General features: G+C 47.6%; 2 protein-coding genes across 4 annotated transcripts in view; one reads left to right on the forward strand and one right to left on the reverse strand.

Annotated features, from left to right (window-relative positions):
* Positions 1-8,460, forward strand: part of AMN (amnion associated transmembrane protein) — a 53,553-nt gene extending 45,093 nt beyond the window's left edge. Inside the window, exons 8-12 of the mRNA XM_019552544.1 lie at positions 676-758; positions 2,225-2,411; positions 4,052-4,217; positions 7,024-7,141; positions 8,053-8,460. Of these exons, the coding sequence (XP_019408089.1) occupies positions 676-758; positions 2,225-2,411; positions 4,052-4,217; positions 7,024-7,141; positions 8,053-8,172 (674 nt within the window). The 3' untranslated portion in view covers positions 8,173-8,460. The remainder of the gene's footprint in view (positions 1-675; positions 759-2,224; positions 2,412-4,051; positions 4,218-7,023; positions 7,142-8,052) is intronic.
* An 8,397-nt stretch (positions 8,461-16,857) lies between these two features.
* CDC42BPB (CDC42 binding protein kinase beta) overlaps positions 16,858-24,286 on the reverse strand; it is a 124,597-nt gene continuing 117,168 nt past the window's right edge. For 2 of the 3 annotated variants that reach the window (XM_019552548.1, XM_019552545.1), the window contains 7 exons: positions 23,059-23,156; positions 22,865-22,949; positions 22,624-22,744; positions 22,410-22,527; positions 21,150-21,252; positions 20,963-21,033; positions 16,858-18,719 (listed from right to left, as the gene is read on the reverse strand). In XM_019552548.1, the coding sequence (XP_019408093.1) occupies positions 18,588-18,719; positions 20,963-21,033; positions 21,150-21,252; positions 22,410-22,527; positions 22,624-22,744; positions 22,865-22,949; positions 23,059-23,156 (728 nt within the window). In that variant the 3' untranslated portion in view covers positions 16,858-18,587. The remainder of the gene's footprint in view (positions 18,720-20,962; positions 21,034-21,149; positions 21,253-22,409; positions 22,528-22,623; positions 22,745-22,864; positions 22,950-23,058; positions 23,157-24,286) is intronic. The other variant, XM_019552547.1, reaches the window with a different exon arrangement.

The following is a 24,286-nucleotide window of genomic DNA, read 5'->3' on the forward strand; positions in this document are numbered from 1 at the left end:
CTCTATATATGGGTGCTTATCTGCTAATCTACCTGGAAGGTTAATGGGAGTTTTTTTGTACACAGTTATAATCACCATCATGCTAAATTCATTAAGGCAGCAACATATGTTTCTCAAAGCTGTTCATAGGAGCAAAACCCTTTAAAGCAATTAATAGAACTTCATACTTCAGAAACTTTGGCTTGTACTTTTCAAGGGAAAATTTTGTATTAATTAATTTCGTTCCATCAACGGCGAGAACTGAATTTACCCTCTCTTATGCTTTAAAACTAAAGATCTCCAAGTGCTTTACAAACACCTCTGAGTTTTTAAGGACCTCCCCTTCCCCCCCCAACACACATACACACACTTTGAAAACTAGGGGATAGTTCATAACAGATGAAAAAACTCTAATAGGAACGAACCATTTTGGATTTTTAAGACTAGGAAAGTTTCCTTCTGCAAGCTTTTTAGCAAATCACTGTCAATATTCCCCTTTTCGGGGTGCTAGAATTACACCAGATGATCCAACAGGGCTGAAGAATTGTTGGTGACTCTTGTAGCAATCTGTATCTTGATTGAATGTGGAAAGCACATCGATCCAAGCTGCACCCCGCCTGCAAGGAGAGGTGTCCCAGTAAGTACAAAATCCATGAGCCTGCTGTGTTGTCTTGTCTTTCTCCCTTTGAACTGCAGGAGCCATTATTTCACTGGAATACACTCCACAGTTTGACATTGGCCGGTATCGGAACAGACTTCTTCACGCCTTCCTGACCCTGGTACGCTAGTCTGTTTGGAGAGAGGTTGTGAGTATGTTGTTAAAATAGATACCAGGAAACCTTGCTAATATGCGGCTCAGCTTTGTCATATGGTTTATAGCATACTGGCATGAATGATATGCCAGTGAGGTCAGAGTGCGCACCTCTGTGTGAGACCATTGTGACGGGAAGGCGGGGTGTGCAGGAGCTGTCTGTAGCCCTGGCTTCTGACCTCCAACAGGAACTCGGCTGCAGGAGCTCACAGACATGAGTTCTGGGTTCAGCTGGCTGGCAGGAAGTCCCTATTTCCCATCTGGACCATTACAGTTTCCCTTATTCCCGGTCACATCCAGCTTCCCCTCTCTATATGTACTGAATGGTTACACATAATGAAGGACCACTCACTGTTTGTTGACGTGGGTACACGGCACCTCTCACAACTGTCCTGTGGCTCTGTGCAGTGTTTGCTACAGGCATGGTGGGCTAGTGGTTAGAGCAGTTAACTGGAACTGGGAGTCCTGCATTTGCCAGTGGGTGACCATGTGTAAATTACCTAGCCTTTCTGGTTCTGAGTGTCCCCAGATGTAAAGAAAGGGGCATGGGTTGTGGAAAGGACGTGCTAGAGATGGACTAGGTTGTAGTATTTTCACACTGAAGTCAACCACTTCCTCCCTCCTCTATTTGACATGGTGAGTCCTGCTTTATGCTGTCTGGCAGCCTGGGGACCACTGGACACAGAAATGGCTGGATCTTCAGCCACAGTTTTGAGCAGAAACACTGAAGGAGAAGGCAGTGGGGCAAGGTCTCCAAGCTGCACTGTAGAATGGCCAGGCCCCAGGGGGTACCTGGGTTCAGATACCCTCTGGTTCCTCACACCCAGCACAGACCCTGTGCTGGTACATGGAGGAGGACACGGGTGGGAGAGTTTTTCCATAACAGATCCTCTGGCTCAGCTTCTGCTCGACGACAGTGGTGTGTAGCTGCAGAGTAACTCCACCGCCTCTGAGAGAAACTCTGCATGTGCACCAGTGCCATCAAAATCAGAATATTGCTGGGGTGTGAGGGGACGTGGCTGAGAGTCTGGCTTCTGTCATCTTTCTGACCATCTGAATAGCCATATGTTATTTAAGGGGTGTGCTAAACACTGTGTGTACTTCTACAGAGGCCAGATGGAGAGATCCACCTCCTGTTGATTTGTAGGGGAGCAATATTCCTGCGTACAAACGCAGCACTGACTGTATTGCCTTGACATTTGCCCCTGCTGCGTGCTGCTCACAGGCCTAGAGGGAAAAGCGGGCATAAACCATGTCACTCTGAGAATGCGGTAGTGATGTGCGATTCATGGCAACAGCAACTCTTCAATGATACTTACATTAAGATTTATAGATGGTGCTTATTGGTGCATCTATCGTAGCTCTCTATAGAGATGTCCCAGTCAACTCTGCCTGGCGACCTAATGCATTTTCTGTCTTTCCTGGCATGAAAAGCCCAAATACGCAGGTGTGCAGATGGCCATATCCAAGGTGCAGAAAGGGCAGAGCTTTCTGGGACTTGTACCACGGGGCTCAGTTCCAGTCATCCAGATTGTGCTAATTGATGATAAAGCTGGGTCACGGATGGGGACTAATGCTGAACAGCTGGCTGAGGACATCATGAATGACATGGCAGAGCACGGTAACTGGTCTCAGTCACCTACTGTACATACTTGCCCAGATACCATAGGGCGCTCTAAGACAGGGGTTGGCAACATTTTAATCTTGGTGGCCCACCACATGTGACCTGGCCACCATCACAGGCCACTGATCTCCCCAGTGGACAACCCCCTCCAATGTGCTGCTAATGAGACAGTGCGAGGATCGTGCTCTAGTGGCTCCCACCCCCTCATCTGCCTCACTCCTCCACTTCCACCTTGAGCGGCCCTGCCACAGCAGGGGAGGTATCAGTGCAGCCAGCAGCCCCAGGGTTAATGCAGTGGCTGCTGATAGTGGGGCTCACCCCCATCACCTAATATCCTGAATGCTGTCACCAGTAACAACTGGCAAAGGCAAATTCAGTGGTGAGCAAACCAGTGGCTGCAGTAGAGGGGCTGCATTAACTCCTCCATGTTAACCCTCTGTTGCCCATGCTGGCACCACCTCCCACAGCAGTGGCATCTCCCACAAGGTGGAGGTATGAGGGGACTGAGGTTCTGGAACGACCGTGAGCGCCTCAGTTGGCCATCACGACCTGGACCCAATCTCTTTGCAGGCTGGATCTGGCCATAGGTTGCTGACCCCTGCTCTAATGCAAGTTGCAGAAAATCAAGTGACAGTGTAATTATCAGCATCCACTGGCCCATGTGGGGCACTTCCTGCATCCGTGCTTAACAACTTTCAGCTTCACCACGCTTTGCATACACCAGCCTAGGTCAACAGACCTCACCCCAGTGGCTTATCTGCACAGAGGGCACTTCTTTGATTATTTAGCTGTATGGTAAGGGGGCATGCTTGTAGCAGTTTAAAACTGGTTTAACTGGGCTTGTGAACATACAAGAGTAGCCCCACACAAAATCATGCCATTCACTGAGCCTTCTGATCTTACCTACACACAACCTGCATTGCTTTAGCTACACCAATGTAGCAGCACAGTTACATCAGTACAGCCCTTAAGCAGATGCAGTCAGAAGGGCTAAAGGTGCTAATGCCCAGATAGCCTATTCCTGTATGACAGCATTTCCCAAACCTCATGGATTTTTGCTTCACTGTTGGAGATTGGGCACTTTTACCCTTGTGTAACTGGGTCCCCCACAGGATTGTACAGCCCAAGTACAGCTAACACTTCCTATGCAGTACAGATGGCAAACTACTGTGATGCTGAAGAACTTTTCTATCTAAATTTGAAATTTAGGCCAGGCTATTTTTTTAGAAGCCTAAAGGTGAATTCAGGAGCCTAATTTTAGATTTACATTCCTTAAAAATCTTAGCCTACCTGAAACTGGAAGGTTTGGAGTGGGTCTCACTTGGATGTGTTCAACCTTACTTGTGAAGTGAGTTATGCATGTGTGCCACGCTAACCAGATCTGAAGAGATGTTTCTCACAACCCCCTCTTTGCTGAAACCACTGACTTCACATAGCTGTAGCACTATCTATTTATTCATGCCCATGTCTGGGGACATGCCACTACCATAGTGAGTTGTGAAGAGTATCTTTAGGAACCCTGCAGTATATGTTCGTACCAGTTCAGGGCAGGACTGCAGGCTGGGCTGAAGGCGAATGGTGTTGTATAAACTTATGTCAGAGAATCTACCATCTATTTCTTCTTCCTCATGCACCAGGTGCATCCTATGGCATTGTGATGGATAATGTACAAGTAGCTACTTCGAGCATGCTAGGAGGTCACAGTGTGGATGGTCGTACTATTGTGGAGGCTGTTTTTGGTCTGCTTCTTGGTCTGCTGGTGATTGGAGTAATGCTGCTTCTCTGTAGGAAAGGCACCATAAGGTAGGTCCAGAGCCTTCACTCCTATTACGTTGCTGAGCGATAAAGAATCTTAATAAGTTGGTTGGACTAGATTCTGTGGTCTTGTGGCACCTCACTGACACCTGAAACGAACCCTGTAGTCCCAATGCCTGCCCTTCACTAGAGCAACTTCATGCTGATCCATCAGAGCCATGTGACCCTAACACTGGCCTCCAAACTATGGGGTAGGGGAGGTTTTAGGGGAGATGGTAGCTCCAATACCACAGCCCATCCCTGCAACCTGGTACACAGTCCTGCCAGGGTGGTCTTTCATCCCACCAATGCTTGGGCCCTTGTCACTGTCGGAAAATGACATAAATGACAACAGACCACTCTGACTTACCCAGGAACTAGAGCGGTGCGCGGTGGTCCTCACTCGGGAATTCTTAGGTCACTCCAAGTTTCCCTTCCCTTCCTGCGCCAAGTACTCCTGGACTGCAGCTAAAGTCCCATCACACTAGTTTCGTGTCCATGTCCCATGCCACACAATTACTCATTGCTCGTAACCCTTTGCTTGCAGCCCTACATCTGGATGGAGAATTGCAATCACCTGCTTCATGCCCATTGTTAAATATTAATGTGCAAAAACAGCTGTAAATATTTGTTCTGCAGCTTCATACTCATGAAAGAGAATTGCAAAGCAGAGAAAAAACTACCACATCCTGCCTTAGAGTATCACCTTATTTATTAATCATCTTTCATACAACTTCGCTCAGAGCTTTACAAGTGGTGAGTGAGACAGTGATGGGTTTGGTCTGGCTTTCCAGATGCCCGCTGAGCACCTGAGTGAGGACAGCTGCTGTGGGACCTCACTGCTTTTTGAGGACTGCAGATTGAGGAATATGACTTGGGGTTTTTTGACTGATCTCTTGGCCAGCAGTTAATTTCAATTGCTCATCCTTTGTTGGAGATTGCTATCTAGTAAAGCAAGGGGTAACAGTCATTGCATATGTGGCCTGCTGAACACATCACTGTGTGTTTACAAACCGGGGAGAGCTGCGCTAGGTGGTGACTTGTTTGGATGTGTTTCATACTACAGAACAGAGGGCAGGAAGAGAAGAGGGAAATGCCAACATCACAGCGATTTGTGAAGTATCTCTGACAGCACTGTAGTATGTGTTTGTACTAGTTCAGGGCAAGAACCAAAGGCTGGGCTGAGGGCAGTGGTATTGTATTGTTTGGGGAGAGGTCCCTGCCCAGACCTTAGGGTGATTCTCCATGTTGTCCAGTGTCTTCTCCAGGTATCTGTCCCACAAGCCACTGTCAGAGTCATAAAAAGCTTGGTGTACACTTGCATTTTTTTACCAACATAACTGGTCTGGGAATGGGTGAGATCTTGCCAACATATTTATTCTGATGAAAGACCCCTCATCTCACTAGAGCCACCAGTAGCAGCACCTGTATGCTAGTAGAGTTTATTTCACTCCATCAAATTGGGATGAACTGAACCAGCATTAGGGATTTTTATGCTGATCTAAATGGGAAGAGCTATATCGCTTTAAAGATGACAGCATAGATAGGTGTCAATGAAGCTAAAGTTTCCAGAAGAAGACCCACGTAGCCAGGCTGCTGTTGCATCCCAAAGGACACGGTCACTGTGGACACTGGCTGTGTCCAGGCAGCTGGAAATCCAAAGCTCCCAAGTCAGGGTGCTTCTGCTTTTCCAGTTCATTAGTGTCATTTTTTATCACTGAGCCCTGCATGCAGGCACCATTTGTTTTTCTTGCTGCTTGACAAGCATCAAGATGATTAGCATTTCCTAGCAATAAAATAGCGGCTTCGTTTAATTTCTAAATAAAACTCTAAACCCCATAATTGTGACTCGATTATTCATCTCCCAGTGACGTTAGTTTGGAAGCTGGACAGGCCTTTGAAATGAGCTTTTCACTGTGCTGACTGAAAGTTCATGAAGTAATAAAAATGCGGCTGAATCCAAGAACAAGCCCTTCTCTTTGGCTGTTCTTGTCCACTGCAGGGGCTGAATTCCAGCCAGGGAACAAGTGCCGTTTTGGCATTTGTATCCTCACTGCTGGTTATGCAAAAGTGGGAAAGTGAAAGGGTCAGCTACAGGCTCTGGGAGGTCTTCCCACTATGGTGACAATGCTCGGGGTCCATGGTGAGGAGAAGCTGCTACTACCAGATAAAGTACCCTGAACCCTACAGGAAGCCATAGTCACAAAACCACCCCAATATTCTAACTACTGCTTGACTAACTAGTTGAGAGAGGGAGTTTGATACCCTTGAGGCACCCCGTGCCTTTAGACTGGCTTGCTTCTAACATAAAATATTAAGACCAATTCTGTGAAAGCAGAGCCATTTCTCACTTGTGTACAGGCCACAGTCGAGGTCATGGTAGGCTTTCTATCGATCTCTAGTACCGAGCGCGATAGGGTCCTAGAGTAGGAGTGAAGTTCCTGGGCTCTGTGGCACCTGATCATCAGAGATTATGGATTTGAGACGTGCTGGCTCAAGCCTTCTCAGTGTAAATGGTCACATTAGCTCAAGAGGGGAAAATTAATAAATGTATTAAGTGGGGGGTTTTTTCTTTCTTAACTTTCTTCCTAATGAATACTTCCTTCCTCTCAGGCACAATGGCTCAGACCTGCTGCATCCAGCTTTCTCAGATGACAACTACACCCATTTTCTGGGGGTGGGGAGGTGTGAGGAGGGGCAGCATACTATTCTACCTGGCGTGTGAAGGAAAACCAGGTCACCAGAGGAGCTGCAAGAGCAGCTGTCAGCGTTAAGAGGGTTCATGTTTTTGAGCTGAAGATGTGTTTCCCCCCAGATTACCAACCATTCACTTGGCTCTGCTGCAACACAGAATGGGTAACCAGGAGCCTGTGGAAGAACCTGGTGACAAAGGGTTTGACAACCCCATGTTTGATACGGCAACAAGCAAAATGGTACGTGCCTTCACTTCCTTCTCTCTTCCCTGGCTCAGAGCATCATCCCACCGCCAGTCCTACCCATGGCCGTAGCCTCTGAAGGCCCAGCTGGGTGACCAGACCTTTTGTCTGTGTTGGGTAGAACACCAGGTGAGGAGCCCCGGGGATGGAGGACCCGCTCAGAGTGTGGGAGTCTAGTCCCTGAAAGCTACACCAGTGGATGTCCTGTGCGCCACTAAGGGAGTCTCATCTTTCACTCAGGGAACAGAGCCCTGCACTGTTGTGGTAGTGGAAGCTCTTGAGCTCATCCTCGCTGCAGATTGCTGCACAGCTCAGTGGCTGTACTGCAGCCAGAAACTTGTCACGGTGTGGGACTCGTATTCTCATGTTACACACAAAAAGGAGCAGGCGGCCTGTGTTTTGAGTGCATTTCATGCTACCTGGGTATATCCAGCATTTGGGGCTGAAGTGGGCTGGGAAGCCTGCTCCGGTGAGTTACCAGCCGTGGGAAGCAGGGCTGGAACTCTCCATTCAAAGCATAGCTGAGGCCTTTCATTTTCTAGATGCCAAGTAGTGAAAACAGTGCTGGGGTAGAGATGTTTTAGAGAGAAAGATGTCCCTTGCTTCCGTGTGTACAGCCACCCTGGCCCAGCCAAAAGGAGCTGAGGGGAAACTTCTTCTAAGGGTTCTTCAGCCCATAAGTCAGCTATGGCATTTCTCGAACCCTCTGACGACATCTGCCACTGGACACTGTTCGAGGCCCGATCCTGGGCTAGGCAGGAGTCTGAATCTGGCAATTCCCGTGTACGATACCTGCCAGGCACACACCCACCGTGTCACCAGGCTCACGTTTGCTTTATGTTGCAGTGGCTTGAGCTTGCTCTTCCTCACTTTTCTCCTCTCATGCTTTCTCTCTGTTTTTGTTGTAGGAGTTATCTGAGGCATGCTCAACAGAAGAAGTGATGAAGGAAATGCCTAATAAAGACAGTGGGATTTATTTTGTTAACCCTTTATACGATGAAACTGAAATCAGCACAGCCATGAACTAGCCTGGCCACTGTGAGCCTGGAGCCTGATTTCACCTGACCTAAATATTGCCCATTGTAAAGGGCTGGTCATGGTGGTCTGTGCCACTGTGGGTACCCACTGGTTCCAAAATGAGAATGACATTTTGCTAGTTCATCTAAACCCTTTCTGAAATGGTATAAGAGAAACAAGTCACTCCTGTATCCACATGTATGTCCATTTGGGGTCAAAGTGGTATAAAAGTATAAGCTTAAATTCACATTTTAGCTTATACCAAATATAACTTGGCCAGGCAGACACTGACAATCTTCTCTGTAGTGTCAGCCGTGTGCTTTCTTCACTTCCTATCCTATGCTGGTGTGCAGCAGCGTTACTGTGTGCTGTTAGAGTGGTTGTATGCCAGTAGATGGTGGAGTATCTGCCTCTCCAGAGTAGTTTATGCCTTTGGAATCCTTTTAACCAGAATCATAGAAAAATAGGACTGGACGGTACCTCAGGAGGTACCTTGTTCAAGGCAAGATCACAACCATCTTAGACCATGTTTATCTAACCCATGGCTGTGCCATGCAGCCACTGCTCTTTGCATTGATTTGGCTGCAGCAGCAGCAGCAACTGGGGGGTCTTCAGGCTCCCTTCCCTTCTCTAGCTCCAAGTCCTGGCACTGCCTCAAGGCATGGCACAGACCACAATTGGGGCTCCTGCCCACCATGGTGCAAGAGGGAAGCCCGCAGGCGAGGAGCTGAGGGTGAGCCTGGGGTGCCCACGTGGTGCATGGCCCAGGAAGCCTGAGGCCTGCGATAGCGCGACCTGCGTGGCGTGTGGCCCACGTTGGAATAGCCCCCGGCTGCGCAGACGTTGGGCAGCCCTGCTCTAACCTGCCCATAGGGTGGGATTTCACAGCCTCTCTAGGTGGCCTGTTCCCATGCTTCACCTCCCTCAGTTAGAAATTTAATATCCAACCTAAAGTTCTCTTGTTTCAATTTAAGATGGTTACTTCTTGTCCTGTCCTCTCTGGACACGGAGTGGTCAATCCCTATCCTTTTTATAAAAAGCCCTTATGTATTTGAAAACCATTAGCAAGTCTCTCCTCAGCCTCCTTGGGCATCTACAAGTGCAATTAATGTGAAGCAATTAACTCTGGAGCTTGTTGCTCCCGGTAACGCTGTTTGAATATGCGCCAAGGACTGCAGCATGTTGAGGCGGGTCGGAGCAGCCCCAGCTCGCAGGGAGTCCTAGGGAATCAATCTGCCAGCCTGGGGCTGCTCCCTGCTGGCCCAATGTGCTGCAGAGGGGCAGGCTGGCCGGGGGCACGAGGGTACCCCAGTGCAGGGCTCACCATCATTCAGCTCCTGCACTAAAGCACCCTCATGCCCCAGCCATCCCTGTCAGCATCTGCGTGTGCCTGCTCTGGAGTTATTGTATTAGTGCTATCCTGCTGTGGAGTTAATTCATTTACTCCAGCCTAATAGGGGCACACACGTAGATGTGTGACACTTACTGTGGAGCTAATTAATCTACTGCACAGTAAGCGTCTCATATAGAAATGCCGCTCTTCTCCAGAGTAAATAACCCAATTCATCTAACCTTTCTATGTGCAGCCTGTTTGCTAGAGCTCTAATCATTTGTGTTCATCTCCTCTGAACAATTTCCAATCTGGCCACTTCTGTTTTGAAATGCTGTGCTCAAAACTGGACACAGCACTCCAGGTGAGGCCTCGTTGGTGCTGAACAGAATAGAAGAGTCATGTCTGGTGACTTGCACATGCCACTCCTGAGCCATCCCTAAGTGCTTCCAGATTTTGGTGCTGGAGTCCAGTTTAAAACAACACTCAGCCACTCAGTTGTTTTCCAGTGCTGAGCTCAGTGCAGAAAGCTCTTACATGCAATCAGCAAGTGGTTTGTGTGTGCGTCTGAAGCAGCAGCCCTGGCAGGAAGCATTTGAGTCATCTTCTGGTTCCCTGACTGTATTCATCACTTTGAATATCTGAATCTTATTTCCCACCCCACCAAGATGGTTGCACAAGACCTGAGCAAATATTCCTCTCCCTGTTTTCTATTGAAATGTTGTCACATTGTGGGTTTTTGCCTTTCCTCTTAGTCAAGCTTGACATTTGTTATGAGAACATCTTGGAGCTGGGTTTGTGTTTGTCATCATGTTGTTCCCTGAGGTGAGAGAGAGCAAATAGTTTATCAGGAAGATAGAGGAGTCGTAGGAGAACACTAGTTTGGAGCATTTGCTTCCTACATGACATTTAAGGACATGTTCAGTGCTAAAGCAGAGATAGGACTAAGAGGCACATCCTGTCCCTATCTACTTATGACATGTACCCAGGAGCAATAAGTGGAAATGCATCTAGTCATTGATTTTTTTTTAAGGCCAGAAGAGATGTTTGTGATAAGCTAGTTTGACCGCCTGCATAACAAACACAGCCCCTAGGCCTGACAGGGTGGAAGTGTATGACTTAGCTTTGCCTTTCTCTCTGTGGCCTCTCTCACATGCCTTGAGCACTCCACAAATTAGTGCAACAAGCCTCTCTTAGTGGGAATTCATTACAGAATAACTTTTAAATGAGTAGGCAGTGGATTCTGAATGCATGGAAATATATGCAAATGATTGCAAATTTGCAATCTACTGGGTTTTCAGTAGGGCTTGTTGGCAGGTACCGTAGAGAAGGAGCTATGTTACTTTTTGTTTTGTTTTGTTTCCGTCTTTGGAAGATATTATCCTTTTTTTTCCAAGGCCTTGGAACTCATTTCTCTCTCTCTGTATGTGTGTGTATGCATGTGTATATATCTCAGCCTCTGACAAAAATGTGACAGCTAATATATGGTGTTTAAACGCATTACATGTGTCTCTGGGATAATGGCCCACAAGAGAGTCAGACAAAATTGAATTTGCCTATCACTGTGTTTCACTCCTAGACCAAGCACTTTCCAAACGCAGCCTGGTGCCGAATGGCGCACTCACCTTCAACACTGCCATGAATAGGGCAAGGTTTGGGCCAAGGTGTGGGGGGACCAGGGCTCTGCCTACACACCCCAGCCTGGGCTGCCACCATTGGTGCTGCGTCCTACACTTCCGAATGGACCATGGCTCTATGGGAGGGGCTAGGTCCCAAATATCTCCTCTGTGCATTTTATGGCAGCTTCACGAGCCCTGAAGGAGGAGTGGCTTCTGTCTGTGAGCCAGGAAGAGAAGTTGGAGAGCATGAGTAGGAAAAAAATGGATGGGAAGGAAGGGCTAGGCAGGGTGTTTTGTTTTCTTCAAACTGAGCAACACCCCTGGAAGCCAGACACAGCAAGTACAACCAGCGGGTGGGCAGCAGAGCTGGGGGGAGGACAGGAGATGACAAAGGGGGGAGGTTTGAGGCCATGGATGAATTAACCCGAGTCCCCTCCAGCTGTCTTTTTGTGATCATCAGTGTGGTGGAAGTGGCAAGGGCTCTCCCCAAGGACACAAGCCCCTGGTACCGAATGCTCCCTGCCCATGTGTGATGAGCCACTCTCTGTCTTGAAATGAGAGCAGGAGAGGCGCGGTGGGAACCCCCCTGTAGTGGCAGGCACGTGGGGACAGCGGCTAGGCCTGACTCCCTGCATGCCAGTGGTCAGGACACCTCCCCCCCCAAGCCTGGCTGGACGGCGGTACCATAGGGTTTTGTCAGCATCAATGGGAAAAAAGAAGCTACGTGAGACACATTTCCAAGCTAACTAATCTCAGCAGCAAAAGCTCAGGCGCAGAGCACGAGGGCACCAAACAGCAGGCAACTCAACACAGGGAGCGCAGGCAAAATCAAGGTGCTGTGCGTGTGCCCTCATGCACCCTCCTGGAAAGCAGGGCCAAACCCATGCGCCAAGTGCTGAGCAATGCCAGGCCTAGCTCTTGGCCCAGCCCTGCGCTGGGCAGTGGGGCCAGCAAGCACCTGGCCGGCTCCCTGTTGCTGTAGCCACTGAATTAGAGATGCCATGGTAACCGTATGCTGGAGCGCAGGATGTTAATTTACAAGAGCAGATTTTTCACAAGTGCCTGAATGAATCTGCCTGCATCCTGCATCAGGCAGCAAGGCCCCCCCCCACCCAAGACTGGTCGGCGTAGACCTGGCAGCCTCTGCTGTCACACAAGTGTCCTGAGTGACCCCAAGCTGTGAGGGCCGTGGGTGCAGGGATGCTCCGGGGGGCTGCACCTGATCGCTAGATTAGGGGCTCTCAACAGGGCTGCACACAAGCCCCTTCTGAGGGTGCCACGTGCCCTGGTGCTACTGCCACAGCTGGGTGCGGTTGCTCCGGCCCCCTCCTGTGGTGGCTGGCCGGGAGGCAGCTGCCAGCCTGCAGGGCTGTCTGCAGATGTGCGTGCGTTGCTGGGGCAGGGACCAGCAGCCTCCAAATACCCCGGGGAGGGGAAGAGCAGATCAGCCCAGCTGTGGGGCGGTGTTGACTCTGGTGGGCTCTGCCTGCCCCATGTCAGTGCCAAGACCGCCCCCCCTCCCCGCCTTTGTGCGGGCACTAAGCAGTGCCAAGGGGCCGGTGGAGGGCGGGAGAGGGGAAAGCTGAGCTGTCTGTGCTTTCACTGGCCCAGCTGCTGCGGGATGTCACTGGCCCTTGCTCTGCATTGCTGCTGGGCCCAGGGCAGGATGTGCTCACGGCTGTTGTGTGGCATGAGGTCGAGAGCCGGGGTCATGCCTGTGCCTGGGCCCCAGGGACAACAACCCAATGCTGCTGTGGCTCGGTGTGCAACATGGCAGCAAGATGACATGTCTCCGCTGCGATCAGCTCAGCCCCAGCACTGCCTGCCTTGTCCAGCCGAGCCCTGGCAGGGCCATGTTACTAGTGGTGACCCTTCCCCTCGCCGCCGCACTGCCCAGCAGCGCTCAAAGCACATTGGAGGCAGGCGGGGGGGCGGGGGTCGTGCTTGTTCTGGTTGCCCCCTTGGGCTCTCAGGACCCTGCACCGACACAGCGGGGGTGTGTTCCCAACGTACAGGCTTACAGGACATGGGGCACGAGTCCTGGCTGCCTCTTGTGATCCTGCCTGAGCCAGGCTTTATGCCAAATGTATGAGATGTGCAGGGTCGGCTGCAAGAGCAGGTTTAATGCAAGCAGAGCCTGTGGCTGAGTGCGAACAGCCCAGAGAGGGTGCGGCAGACGGGAGGTTTCGGGGCGGTGGGCGCAGGAGACCGGGACCACTGTACAGGGCCAGGCCAGTGCCACATGCTCCCACCATGGGTCACGGTGCACAAAGGGCAGCGCCAATGGGCTCATTAACCTAGCGGGAGTTTGCTGAAACAGCACAGAAGGGGAGGGTGTAATTGGAATATATATATATATTTTTTTAGCTTTGCCTTGCTAATCAGTGCATTAATTAGTCTTGGACAAGGTTCCTGGGATTGCTCAGGAAACATTTGGGTACCTAACAACTTGGTTTAGCTCTTGATGCTGGGAGGTAGGAGCTCCCACTGTGACAGACTAATGCAAAATACATTAGCATTAATGGTTGACGCGCTGGAGCCGTTGGCCCCCAGCAGCTTAAAAAAAAAAAGCACGCACCATATGAACAGGCATCAACCAGCATGCCCCCACCCCCAGTCTAGAGGGTCTGCCATTGACAGCCTGGGGGCTGGATGTGGCCCCCTGGAGCCATGGGATCTGGCTCATGGCTGTGGGGCTTCGGCTGCACTCACTTTCCTGTGCTGCTGAGCAGAAAGTGGTGGTGGCTTGGTGCTAGCACCATGTCTCTCCACTGTCGCCCAGGTGCCCTCCCCGGCTCTGACCCAAACTCCCCCCGCCCATCTCTGCCTCTGGCCCTAAAGTTTGCTGGCCGCAGTGCTGGGGCACTGCTGCGAGCGGGCGCTGAGCAGCTCCTCACAGGCCTGCTGGAGGGAAGCGTGGTTTGCTGCCTGGGCCCAGACGCTCAGCAAATCCGGGCACCTAGGAACACACGGACCCGAACAACTGTTTTCCTTTTTAGCAGGCGATGGCAGCAGCCGAGACACAGTGCTTCCCTGGCAAGGAGCGGCTGCACTGCGGTGAAACAGATGCTGTGGCGGTTGAGCAGCTCGTTGCTGCAGCATGCACCTCAGCACCCGCTACAGCCCCTTTTGTCAGAGTTTCCTGCTGCAGCAGGCGAGGGCCGAGCAGGCCCAGACACAGCAGCACGCGCCGCCCGGCGTGGAGCACGCGCAGCCCTGCAAGGGGCCTGTGAGGGGACAGGGGGCACGGCTGGGCACCTGCTGTGTCAGTGCAGGGCAAGGCCTCGCATGCTGGTGGCTGCAGGAGACGGCTGGCTCCTGCCGCTGTGGTCCTCGCCTGGCCGAACAGCTGCACTGCAGCTCTCGTGTCTGTCTTGCAGCCTGACGGGGCACTTTGCACGCTGCCATGTAGGCAAGATGTGCAAGGGGGAGGGGGGTGTGCAGCGGCCGACCTGCCCTTCAGGCCTCTAGCCCTAGGGTGTTGGCATCACTGGCAGTCACATATTAACATCTGCGACCTTGCTGGCATCTGCATGTCTGCTGCTGGCTGTGCAGCACTTCACTAACACCGGAGGTGCCAGCAAGGCTCAGACTGGATGCTTCTCCCTCTCCCCCGTGGGGCCTGGCACAATGGGCACAGGGCCCAGAGCGTCCACGTCACAACAGCCCTGGCAGACCTAGCGCCCCATGTCCTGTAACCTGGTGAGTTGGGAAAACCAGGTCCGCACCCCTCAGCAAAGGAGTAAGGGAGGGGGTCAACCAAGGAGCCCTCCCTCCCAGGAGAGCGCCCTATGAAGCTCTAGGCTATGCTCAGGCAGGCTCTCACTCTTCTGAGAGCTTGGGGTAAAAAGGCAGATGTTGGATTTCTCCTGGGACAGATGCAATGCCTCCCTCCAGTTGCGACAGAAGGGGCACAAAGCCTTCCCCCAGCTCCCTGCTCCATTTGTTTCTGAACATCTGGTTTGAAGCACCTAATCCCCCATGCGTTTTGGAGGAGCCTGGGCACTCAGAGCAATTCCACCAGGCAGCAGGACACCCAAGAGCTGGGTGTTAAAATACCCACCCCTCCTTGAGGCGGTCTAACCCTGGGCATCTCATCATGAACAAACCTAATTTTTATGAGCTCTCAAACTCCAGGGGCAAATATGAAGCATGTACTTCTGTGTTATAGACACTTCTCCTGCAGATGGCGTGTGCCAGTATTCTCACCCCCGCCACCACCTCCCCCCCAGGGCTATTCATAACTAAGTAGTAGTTTGCTCTTAGGATACCTGCCCTGCAGCTGGGATTGTGTTACTGGATTGTTAGTGACACAAGACATTACAGGCAACTGGAGCTGAACAGGTGACCACCCCAGCATCTTTACTGAAGTGAAGGTCTGGTCCCCATGCTGCCTGGGTAGGAAATTCTCCACATCAGAGCCCTCATTGGCACTGGCTACCTGAGGCCTTTGAAAACCTGATCTCAGTGCAAGGATCAACCACTCCGTGGCCGACCAGCACATTTTTCTCAGGGTTTCCAGGGTTGGTAACATCCTACCTGTACCAGAGCTTCAGGGATTAAGTCCTGGTGCTGCTGCACTGACATCCCACAAAGTCTACATGAAATTATTTTGATGTTTTAAAGACAATCCCTATGGCAACAGGGAAAACAAGTTTTTAATTTATTTCAGAGGGAAGGGACACAACAGAAAGGGCTGCCTCTTCTGCATAGGATAGAAAGTGAGGGATATTTTCAATACTGAAGTAATTCACTCATTTCTGATCACTTCCCAACATGCTTAAAATTGAGCCAGGCCTTTGTGTTGGAGCAAATGCTGTGTATTTGACCCTGCTGCACCTTCACTTCCCTACTCAGCCTTTAATATACAGAGAAAAACTGGCATGACAAATCAGGGAAGTGCAACTCCCCCCAACCAGATACAACCCTGCCTGAATGCTTCTTGCATGTCAGGTTTGTTACATTCCCATGCGCTGTCAGGCCCTTCTCAGGTGGATCACGCGTGTGCATTCTCTGTCTGTACCAGAAGGCCAGTCTGAAGGCACTGCCCTGCTGCAGGAGACCCAGTAATCCTTCTGCCTGATTAAGGAACAGCAGTGTTCAAAAGCAGAGGTCCAGCCAGGCCTACTCAGCTGGAAGGATGCTGGTGGAAAGCAGGGGGAAGTCAACACAATTTGAAGACTCCTCTGAAGTGCAGAGGAAGCGCATGGCAATGTACTCCAGAATGGATATGGGAAAACGAGGTTTCAGCTCAAATGCCAGCTGTATGGTGCTCAATGGCACAGCAGCATGTGTGGCATTTTAAGACTAAACATTGTTCAAATCCCCTCCGTGTCCAGGCACAAGAGGACTGATTAAAACCATGGTGTTTCAGCCCGGGCATTTCAATTCCCATGCTTGATATTGCCATAAGTGTGTTTCAGTTTCCTCTGGAACAAGTGCTTTAAGCAAGCTGGTTCTTTCAGGTTCTTTACGGCTTTACTGCATACATAACATCCATTAAAGAAAGTATTTGAACAGATCCCTTGTCCCTTCACTGGCACTTCAGCCGCCAAAAAACAGTTGTTCTAAACCGCTGCAAATAACCTACCATGAGTCAGAGTCTAAATTAAATGACAATCCTTGAAGACTAAATTGCAAAGGTTTCTCTTTGCTATTGAATAAGCCTGTCTGCACAAAAGCACACCCTGATCTCATATTGCTCATGAATGGAGTGTAAAAAAAAATGTATAATTTGGTTGGTGATGAACACTTTGACTAAACACAGTGAGTTTATTATGAAATGAACCTGGTAAAAGCATTTGCACATGTCAAGACAGACCAGTATGAACTTTAAAACCTCCCTCTTCCGCTTTATTGACAAGTAAATTGTTCAAAAATGTTCTCACAATTCAATAATTACAAAGACTTAGACTTACATTAAAAAAGTAAAAACCAGAAAACCCCCAAAGCAGTAGTGTCCAGCTCTAAGTGAGCACCCTTTATCGATAATCTGAGAGAAAGCAAGTACTGTCAAACACTTAATGAAACAGGATTAAATGTTGACTAGAACACTCAGTTTAAACTTAGTAAGTGCACGTCCTATACAGTGTTTCAGAAAAGAACATTAGCCATCGGTATATCATTTGCCCATTTAAACCAAATTTTAAATAAGTGACATCCAACTGTCATAGAATTGGCACAGAAGGCACACTAGTGTGACAATGACAAACTGGATATGCCAGCCACTGAATTAATTACAAGCTTTTCATGAAATGTGGTCACAAATCCTTGATTACTAAATGTATAATACATGGAAGCATGAGAGTAAATATACACGCAAAACATCACCACTGCACGTGGGCCATAGCAAAATATACAGGAGTGTGTTGTGCATTTTTCTACATGATCAATATGTGATTAATAATCATGGGGTCTTCATGCAGGTGAGGATACAATTAATGAAAAAAAGCAGCACTCTCGTTTACACGTCCTTCACGTTCCACTTTGGTTACCAATACAAGACTGGTGTTTTAGCATGATACAGTCCCTTAATTCAAGCAGACTTCAAGGGTAGTGTTCCCACAAGAACGCTTGCTAGCTAAAAGAAAGAAAAAAAGTAGTGTATCTTGACACTGAAAAACCAAGAGAAAACTTCTCAGAAGAGGAGAGCAGGAACTAGGAGTAAAATCTGTTTTCACAGCAGTAATCATTGATGTTTTAAAAGCCCTGACTAATGATCGTGACTGGGGCAGGGGCTAAAAAGCAGGGTAAGGGCAAAATTTAATTGGTTACAGTCCTATGTACAAGACTTAAAAGTGGGTAGAAAGATAGAAAGACAGTTGTGTAGCTGAATATGTAATGGCTAAATGAATTAAAAGGCCACAATACTATAACCAACTTTCCTTTGACTTCCTGATGGTTTTACTGATGTTGGAAACAACCTACAGCTTCCTACCATTCTCCTAAAGGCTTAGGGAACAAACAGTTATGGGAAAAGGGGAGAAGTATATTTATCTGAGGATGCAACTAAACCTGCTTGTATTTCCTATTCAGAGATCCAAATTTTGTCTAAAAGGATTTCCTGCTAATGAGACATTACATCATTCTATAGAAAAATAATATTCCTGATACTGCTTAATAATAACACTATCAGCATCTCTTCTCTATTTCTTTTTCAGCATAAGAATAAGACTATTTACTGGTGGCTGTCAAACTTCTATGCAAAGTAACTGTATCATAGCTGTGCAGAAAGGAATCAACCATGACTGAACAGTGAACAATTCTGCATAAAAAGCCTGATCTCTATTGTAGTAAAGGGTTTTTCTTCATTTCAATATTTTGTATCTACAATCTGGACATATAATAATTATTTCTTGTGCAACACTAGAGATTCAGCATCAGCCTTGGCACTAGCATCTGAGACAGCTTGGCCGTGCTCTGGAATACTCCGTGGAGTAGCAGATGATCAAAGTCAGAACTGGTGGGAGTTGTAGTGTTACGCGTCACAGGTTGACTGATCCAATCCATCTAGTGTCAGCTGATTCCTATGCGGAGAATTGGGACTTGGGGGACCGCTTGGGTTTGAGCTGTTAGATGGAGTAGAGTGTTTGGTGGAGTCTGAATCAGGCTGTTAAAGAGAAACATTAAAAAGGATTACATTTCTTATTTAAAATATGTTGCAACTAAGAAGCTCTCAAGGCACTTCACAAATTATCCTGTGTAACACATTTATGAGGCAGGCAAGCGTGGGACTTGTTTTACTGATTCCAGTGAGACACAGAGAAATGTAGGGGCTGGCACAAAGTGAACTGAGGTTAATGCAAGTATTTCCATTAGTGTCAGTGGGCTCTGGATCAGTCATTTACATGACTTACTGATACCAGACAAGTCAGGGAAAGAACACAGGAGTCACTCCTTCCTTTCCTAAGTCTCCCCCCGTAAACTACTCTTCCTTAGCCCCTAAGAAGTTATTCCTATATGACAGCAAAAGGCATTTGTAGTGGCTGTAATGCAGGATTTTTCAGGATGCTCTCTTTTAGCGACTGAAACAGATAAAAATAGAGTTTGTTTGCACATATGGTATATAAATAATTCCACCCAAATGCTTCTGTTTGTTGGTAAGTAGAGAAGGGAAGAAGTTAAATAGTTTGCAAATTGTTTACCAAGTGGCTCTGGCAGCATTTTGACTGCATGACTATGAAGTATTTTGACTGCATGACAAAAATCATAGATGCCAAACAGACTGGATGCCGAGGAAGGTCCAGAAGTAACAGGTATTTACTGGAGAATCCTTCCAGCGAGTAACTCAATGTGGTCATTTTCCAGATGTCCTGCTGACAGTTGGAACTCTGCCTCCAAATCTTGGTCCTACCTCAGTAGCCAGTTGGCTACTTTCCCACTCTTTTGGTGCAAGTTGTAAGGCCTGACACTGCACAGATTCATGGCTAATGAAAAGCTTCACGGAGAAACCACTGTCACTACTGGCAGTTATTTTGGGGAAGGGGAATTTATATTTAGCAGAAAGATTGAAAGGTGACATCCTTGAATGATGTTGTTCCTGAGATTGTCTTCTTGGCTCAGATAAACAAGGCCATCTATAATAAGATTATTCTGACAAGATAAACAATTGAATTCATGCTGTGACACATGGCAACGAGCCATGGGGGAAAAAATGCTATAAAGTTGCAAAGCAGCATTAGAGTTTAATTCTACACATATAATGAAGTATTACTTTTTAAATGAAACCCTATGTGACAGCCAGAACAAACCTGATTACACAAATATTTAAGTCCTACCAGAATATGCATCTACAATTAGCAGGAAATAATTAGAATACAGACAGTACAACAATGAAAACAAGATCTGCAGGTGGCAGCAGCCTAAAAACATCAAGATCTTTTTGTGCCTACATGCAGAGTCCCAATTTTAAAATGCTTGCTCTGTGTGGCTTATTCAAAGCAACTACAAGCCAGGACAGAACTGTGGGCCACGACCATCAGAAGTGCTGGGGGTTGATGTTTACAACTGAAGAGAACCAGATATTTGTTGGTAGGTAAGTAGAGAAGCAGTCACCTACGCAATTGCCCTCTGAAAATCAGATCTTTAAAAGTTAGGCACTCAAAAATCACTAATTGCTTGTGAAGATCTTGGTCTATGGGTTTATCTCCTAGTTATGTTTCTAACATTTCCATCATAGGAAAGACTAAGCCAGGGTCAATACAGGTGAAACAGCTCACTTACACTACACTGATGAAAAACCCTGGAGTTTCTCCTGTTTATACTGCTACTGCTACAGCTATCAGGAAGGCAGAAGGCAAGGCAGGCTTCAGAGGTATGACATTTTGTAAGCGATAACTCACTTTGGTAGCAACAGGCAACAGTGTCCTGGCAACAACCAACTTTATCAGAGGCTAACAAAAGCTCATGCCTCTGAATCAGTTAGTCTCTAATGCCTTTGACGTTACATTTTTTGTACTAGATATGCTGTTTCAGTGTGACAACACAAGTGTCCACACATTCACAGTCTCCCAGAATCCCAGAGCAGTCCACTCTGCTTCCCAAGGGTGGAGGGAGGCAGGGCAAGCAGCTGGCTCCCTGTTAGTCCATCCAGCCAGCAAGCTGTCAGAGCCCTGCAGGGGCTCTACTGCCACAGCTGTCAGTCTTGCAAGTGCTCTAGCAGTGGTGGTGGTGCTGCAGGAACAAGCATCATTGCTGCCCGAACCCTGGGAAGAGCTGGGGTGCTGGCGGAGGCAGAATGGGAGTCTTTCCCACCAGATCAGCCCTTGTGACATGGGTGGTGCAAGAGGAACCCATCTCTACCTTGCTAGGGAAAGAAAAACTATAAAATGTCAACATCAATCTTCATTTTACCTCTTTGTCAAACTCCTGGTCAGGATCGGACATACTGCGCAAAGGCATGGCTCCTCCCACATCGCTGCCACCTGCCAAACAAAGGCATTTTACACCTCTTGTTGAAACAATGGAAGCGATAACCGGGGGTGGGGGGTGTGTGTGTGCGTGCGTGCGTGCGCGCGCGCGCGCTTGTTTTCAGTCTTACCTGACGAGGGCCATGAAATGTAGGTTTTGCTTTTCTGCTGCTGCCGTGAGAGGTTAGCTGCAGGGGGACATGCTTTCTCATCTTGTGCAGGAGGTAAGACGCTCTGCAACAGAAACCAAGCAGACCATTAGCTGGCAATAATATATTCCCAATTAAGGCTTTTTTCCCCCTCCTCAATAAAAGAAGTTCTAACCTCATTTCACAACTCCATTTCTGGAGCAATTACACAGCATTGTTTCAGAAACAAAAAACAACCCACTGCACTTGCTTCACTGCATCCATACACGCACCCTTCAAACACCCTCAAAGAAAGCACTGAACCCAAAAGTGGCCATTAGAAATTCCTCCCAGCTGCTGGAGACAGGAATCATTGGAACCTGAGAGCCAGCAAACTCTTTATATAGGGGTAAAGACACCACCACAAGTTCTGTTTTCCTGTCTCCTCCTGCTGGGAGGAAGGATGCATTATCCTTATCTGAGCTAGCTAAGAAGGATGAGAGAAATGCTGGCAGTTTTGAAATGGAAGGTAGGAGAGATACAACCATATGTTCACAGCTTACTCTGACTTAACTTTGTTTTAATTTAGCAGCTGACAAAGGGTTATAGTTGTTAATCCAAAGTACAAACAAGAAAAGCAGTAAACAATGACTTACATGCATGCTAGTATTTAGCTTCCAATTGGGTTAGTTTCCCCCAGTAATTTTGCTCTAGTATTGGCAAAGTGCCACTGCACACCATTCCAGTTCCTAAGGTTTAGAGCTACTCCTACCCTTGCTAAGGAAGCAGAGGAGGGAGAGGAAGAGGAAGAAAGCAGAGGGGAGCCTTGCAGTGAGGCCTGGTCATTCTGGAGAAAGATTTCAGCAGAGATAGGGCTCATGTGATAGACGTGCTCAAAGCTTGTTGGAGGTGATATCAGAGCAGAGTGTCGAGAGGATGAGGGGGAAGGAAATTCATTCTGTTATTTTAACAAGACAAACAAGAAAAAGGAAGGAGGAGAGACTGATTATTTATAAAATACTATCAAACTCCTGGCAGTGCTATTTGTTTCTTCCAGCTTTCCATTTGTAAGCCGGCTACGTATATTTCCTTGTATAGGATTTAGAAGCATTAGGCATCGTAATAGCATTCAGTGTTTGAAGTCATGACAGGAAAGTGAATGATTTTGTCTACTTATGCTTACAACCCTATACATTCCTTTCTGTGCAGCTTTTCCATGCAAAGCTGAACATGAGTATCCCCTCGCCATTATACTGATTTTACCAGTGGGAGATCCATGAGAACTTGCATTCCATCTCCTGGTCCCATATGAGCCACATGGTTGAAATTGGTCGGGTTGGAAATCATTTTTGACCTTAACTCAGGATCTCTAAGCATTTCTCTGGGAGGGGGAAAAAAAAAATATAGAATTTTTTAAAATATCTGTGATCTTTCCATTTCAAGGGGTACAAATTATGCAGAGAATGTAAATTCTTACCGCCTTTGTTGCAGTCTCTCTTCTTCAGGAACCTTAAAGACAAATCTCCTTTTACTTCTGGTTCGAAGCATTTGCTTTTTGCTGTTATCAGAAGTTTCTGGCACACTGAGGACTGCTCCTGCTGCACCACAAACACACAATGCAGTCACACATGTGCATTAGACACTCACATAATAAAATCTACCTCCTAACATGCATTGTTTTAAAAAAATGTGATTCCTTGAATCTACATTTTACTAACCTGAGAACTTATTCTTGAAATATATTAGTCGTGGCGGCTCACAGTTCAGGAGATTCAGTGTACCCTCCACATTTAGTGGTCTGATCTGTTTTGGAAACGAAGGGGGGGGGAAGAATCAACCCATGTCTGGCATACACTGGGGACCCCACATGCCAATTCAGAAAGTTGCACAACAGAAGAAGTGAATGACTTACTCTTCTAAGGCCAATAGTCTGAACCCACTCCATAGTGTTAACATCGAAGACATCAACGCCGTATTCACTATACACTGTTATGTATGAAGAATTGCAACCTGGAACAGATTAAAAACAACAAAAACAATGGAGAGCTCAGCAACTGTGGAGTTGGAATAAGCTTGGACAATGCTTCTGTAACAGTACAGGTTTATTCAGTTGTGTGGTATGTGAGAAGTGAGAGGAGTGAAAAATTAAAGACAATAGATCTCCATTTTTTCAGTGACCCATCTTTAAGGTAGAGACTCTAATAGGCCCTCTTGGGCTACATTAGCAAAATGTTTGCTGTGGACAACCACTGCTACCTTGGAATATTTCTTTACTGTGATATTTTGGATAAATTCACTGCTATTGACTTCATAATTATGATTTTAATCATCTTAAGATGGTGTCTAGAGCCTAGACAATAAGTGTTAAGAATATCAACTTGCTATTCCATAGGAAAAACAGCCTCTTTCAGGTTACTATTTATGAAGATGCAGTTTGCTGCATTTTGAATATGATGCAAGTTTATAACACACAGCTGGCACAGGTGGCAGGGTCACCATCTGTGAGGCGAGTCATTCAAGGTTTTGCCACCGATCTTAATTTTCATTTCCTCTCTTCTGATCTGAATAATTTACCAACATGCACATATATACCCAAAAGGTACCATCAGGTTAATGGAACACACCACTTGGGACTTTTCAAACTTGCTCTCTCTCTCTCTTTCTGAACCAAAGTCAGATCAATTAGCAAATAACTTTAGGTTAGCTCAGAGGAAAATGCAAAGAATTAGGACATCTTGGCACCAAGCAGCTTGCATCAAAAAAGGCCCATGTTTTTTGGAAAGAACAGCTACTATTGTTCTTGTGAGATTTTTGGGTTGGGGGGGGGAGAACTGCTTTAATAAATAAGGAAGGGGAAAATGAAACAGGAAAGCCTGATATATAATTGAATCTATGCAAGAGAACAATGCAAATAGAGGGAAGCCTAGAACAGATGGCTATCATGAGCCAAACCCTATCTTCTAGAAATGACTTAATGCCTGGACAGGTTTACACATATGCATTGGTGTAACTGGTATAACACTATGGTAGAGGGTCAAGGTGGAGGGGGAGAGAAGTGATAGACAGATAATGCAAACTCCTAAATGAGGGTAACTTCATCCAACTGGTACAGAATTACCCCTGATAGAATTAAGGCAAAA

This window comes from Crocodylus porosus, unplaced genomic scaffold, assembly GCF_001723895.1.
Source record: "Crocodylus porosus isolate Cpor-Errol unplaced genomic scaffold, CroPor_comp1, whole genome shotgun sequence".
Classification (NCBI taxonomy): Eukaryota; Metazoa; Chordata; order Crocodylia; family Crocodylidae; genus Crocodylus; species Crocodylus porosus.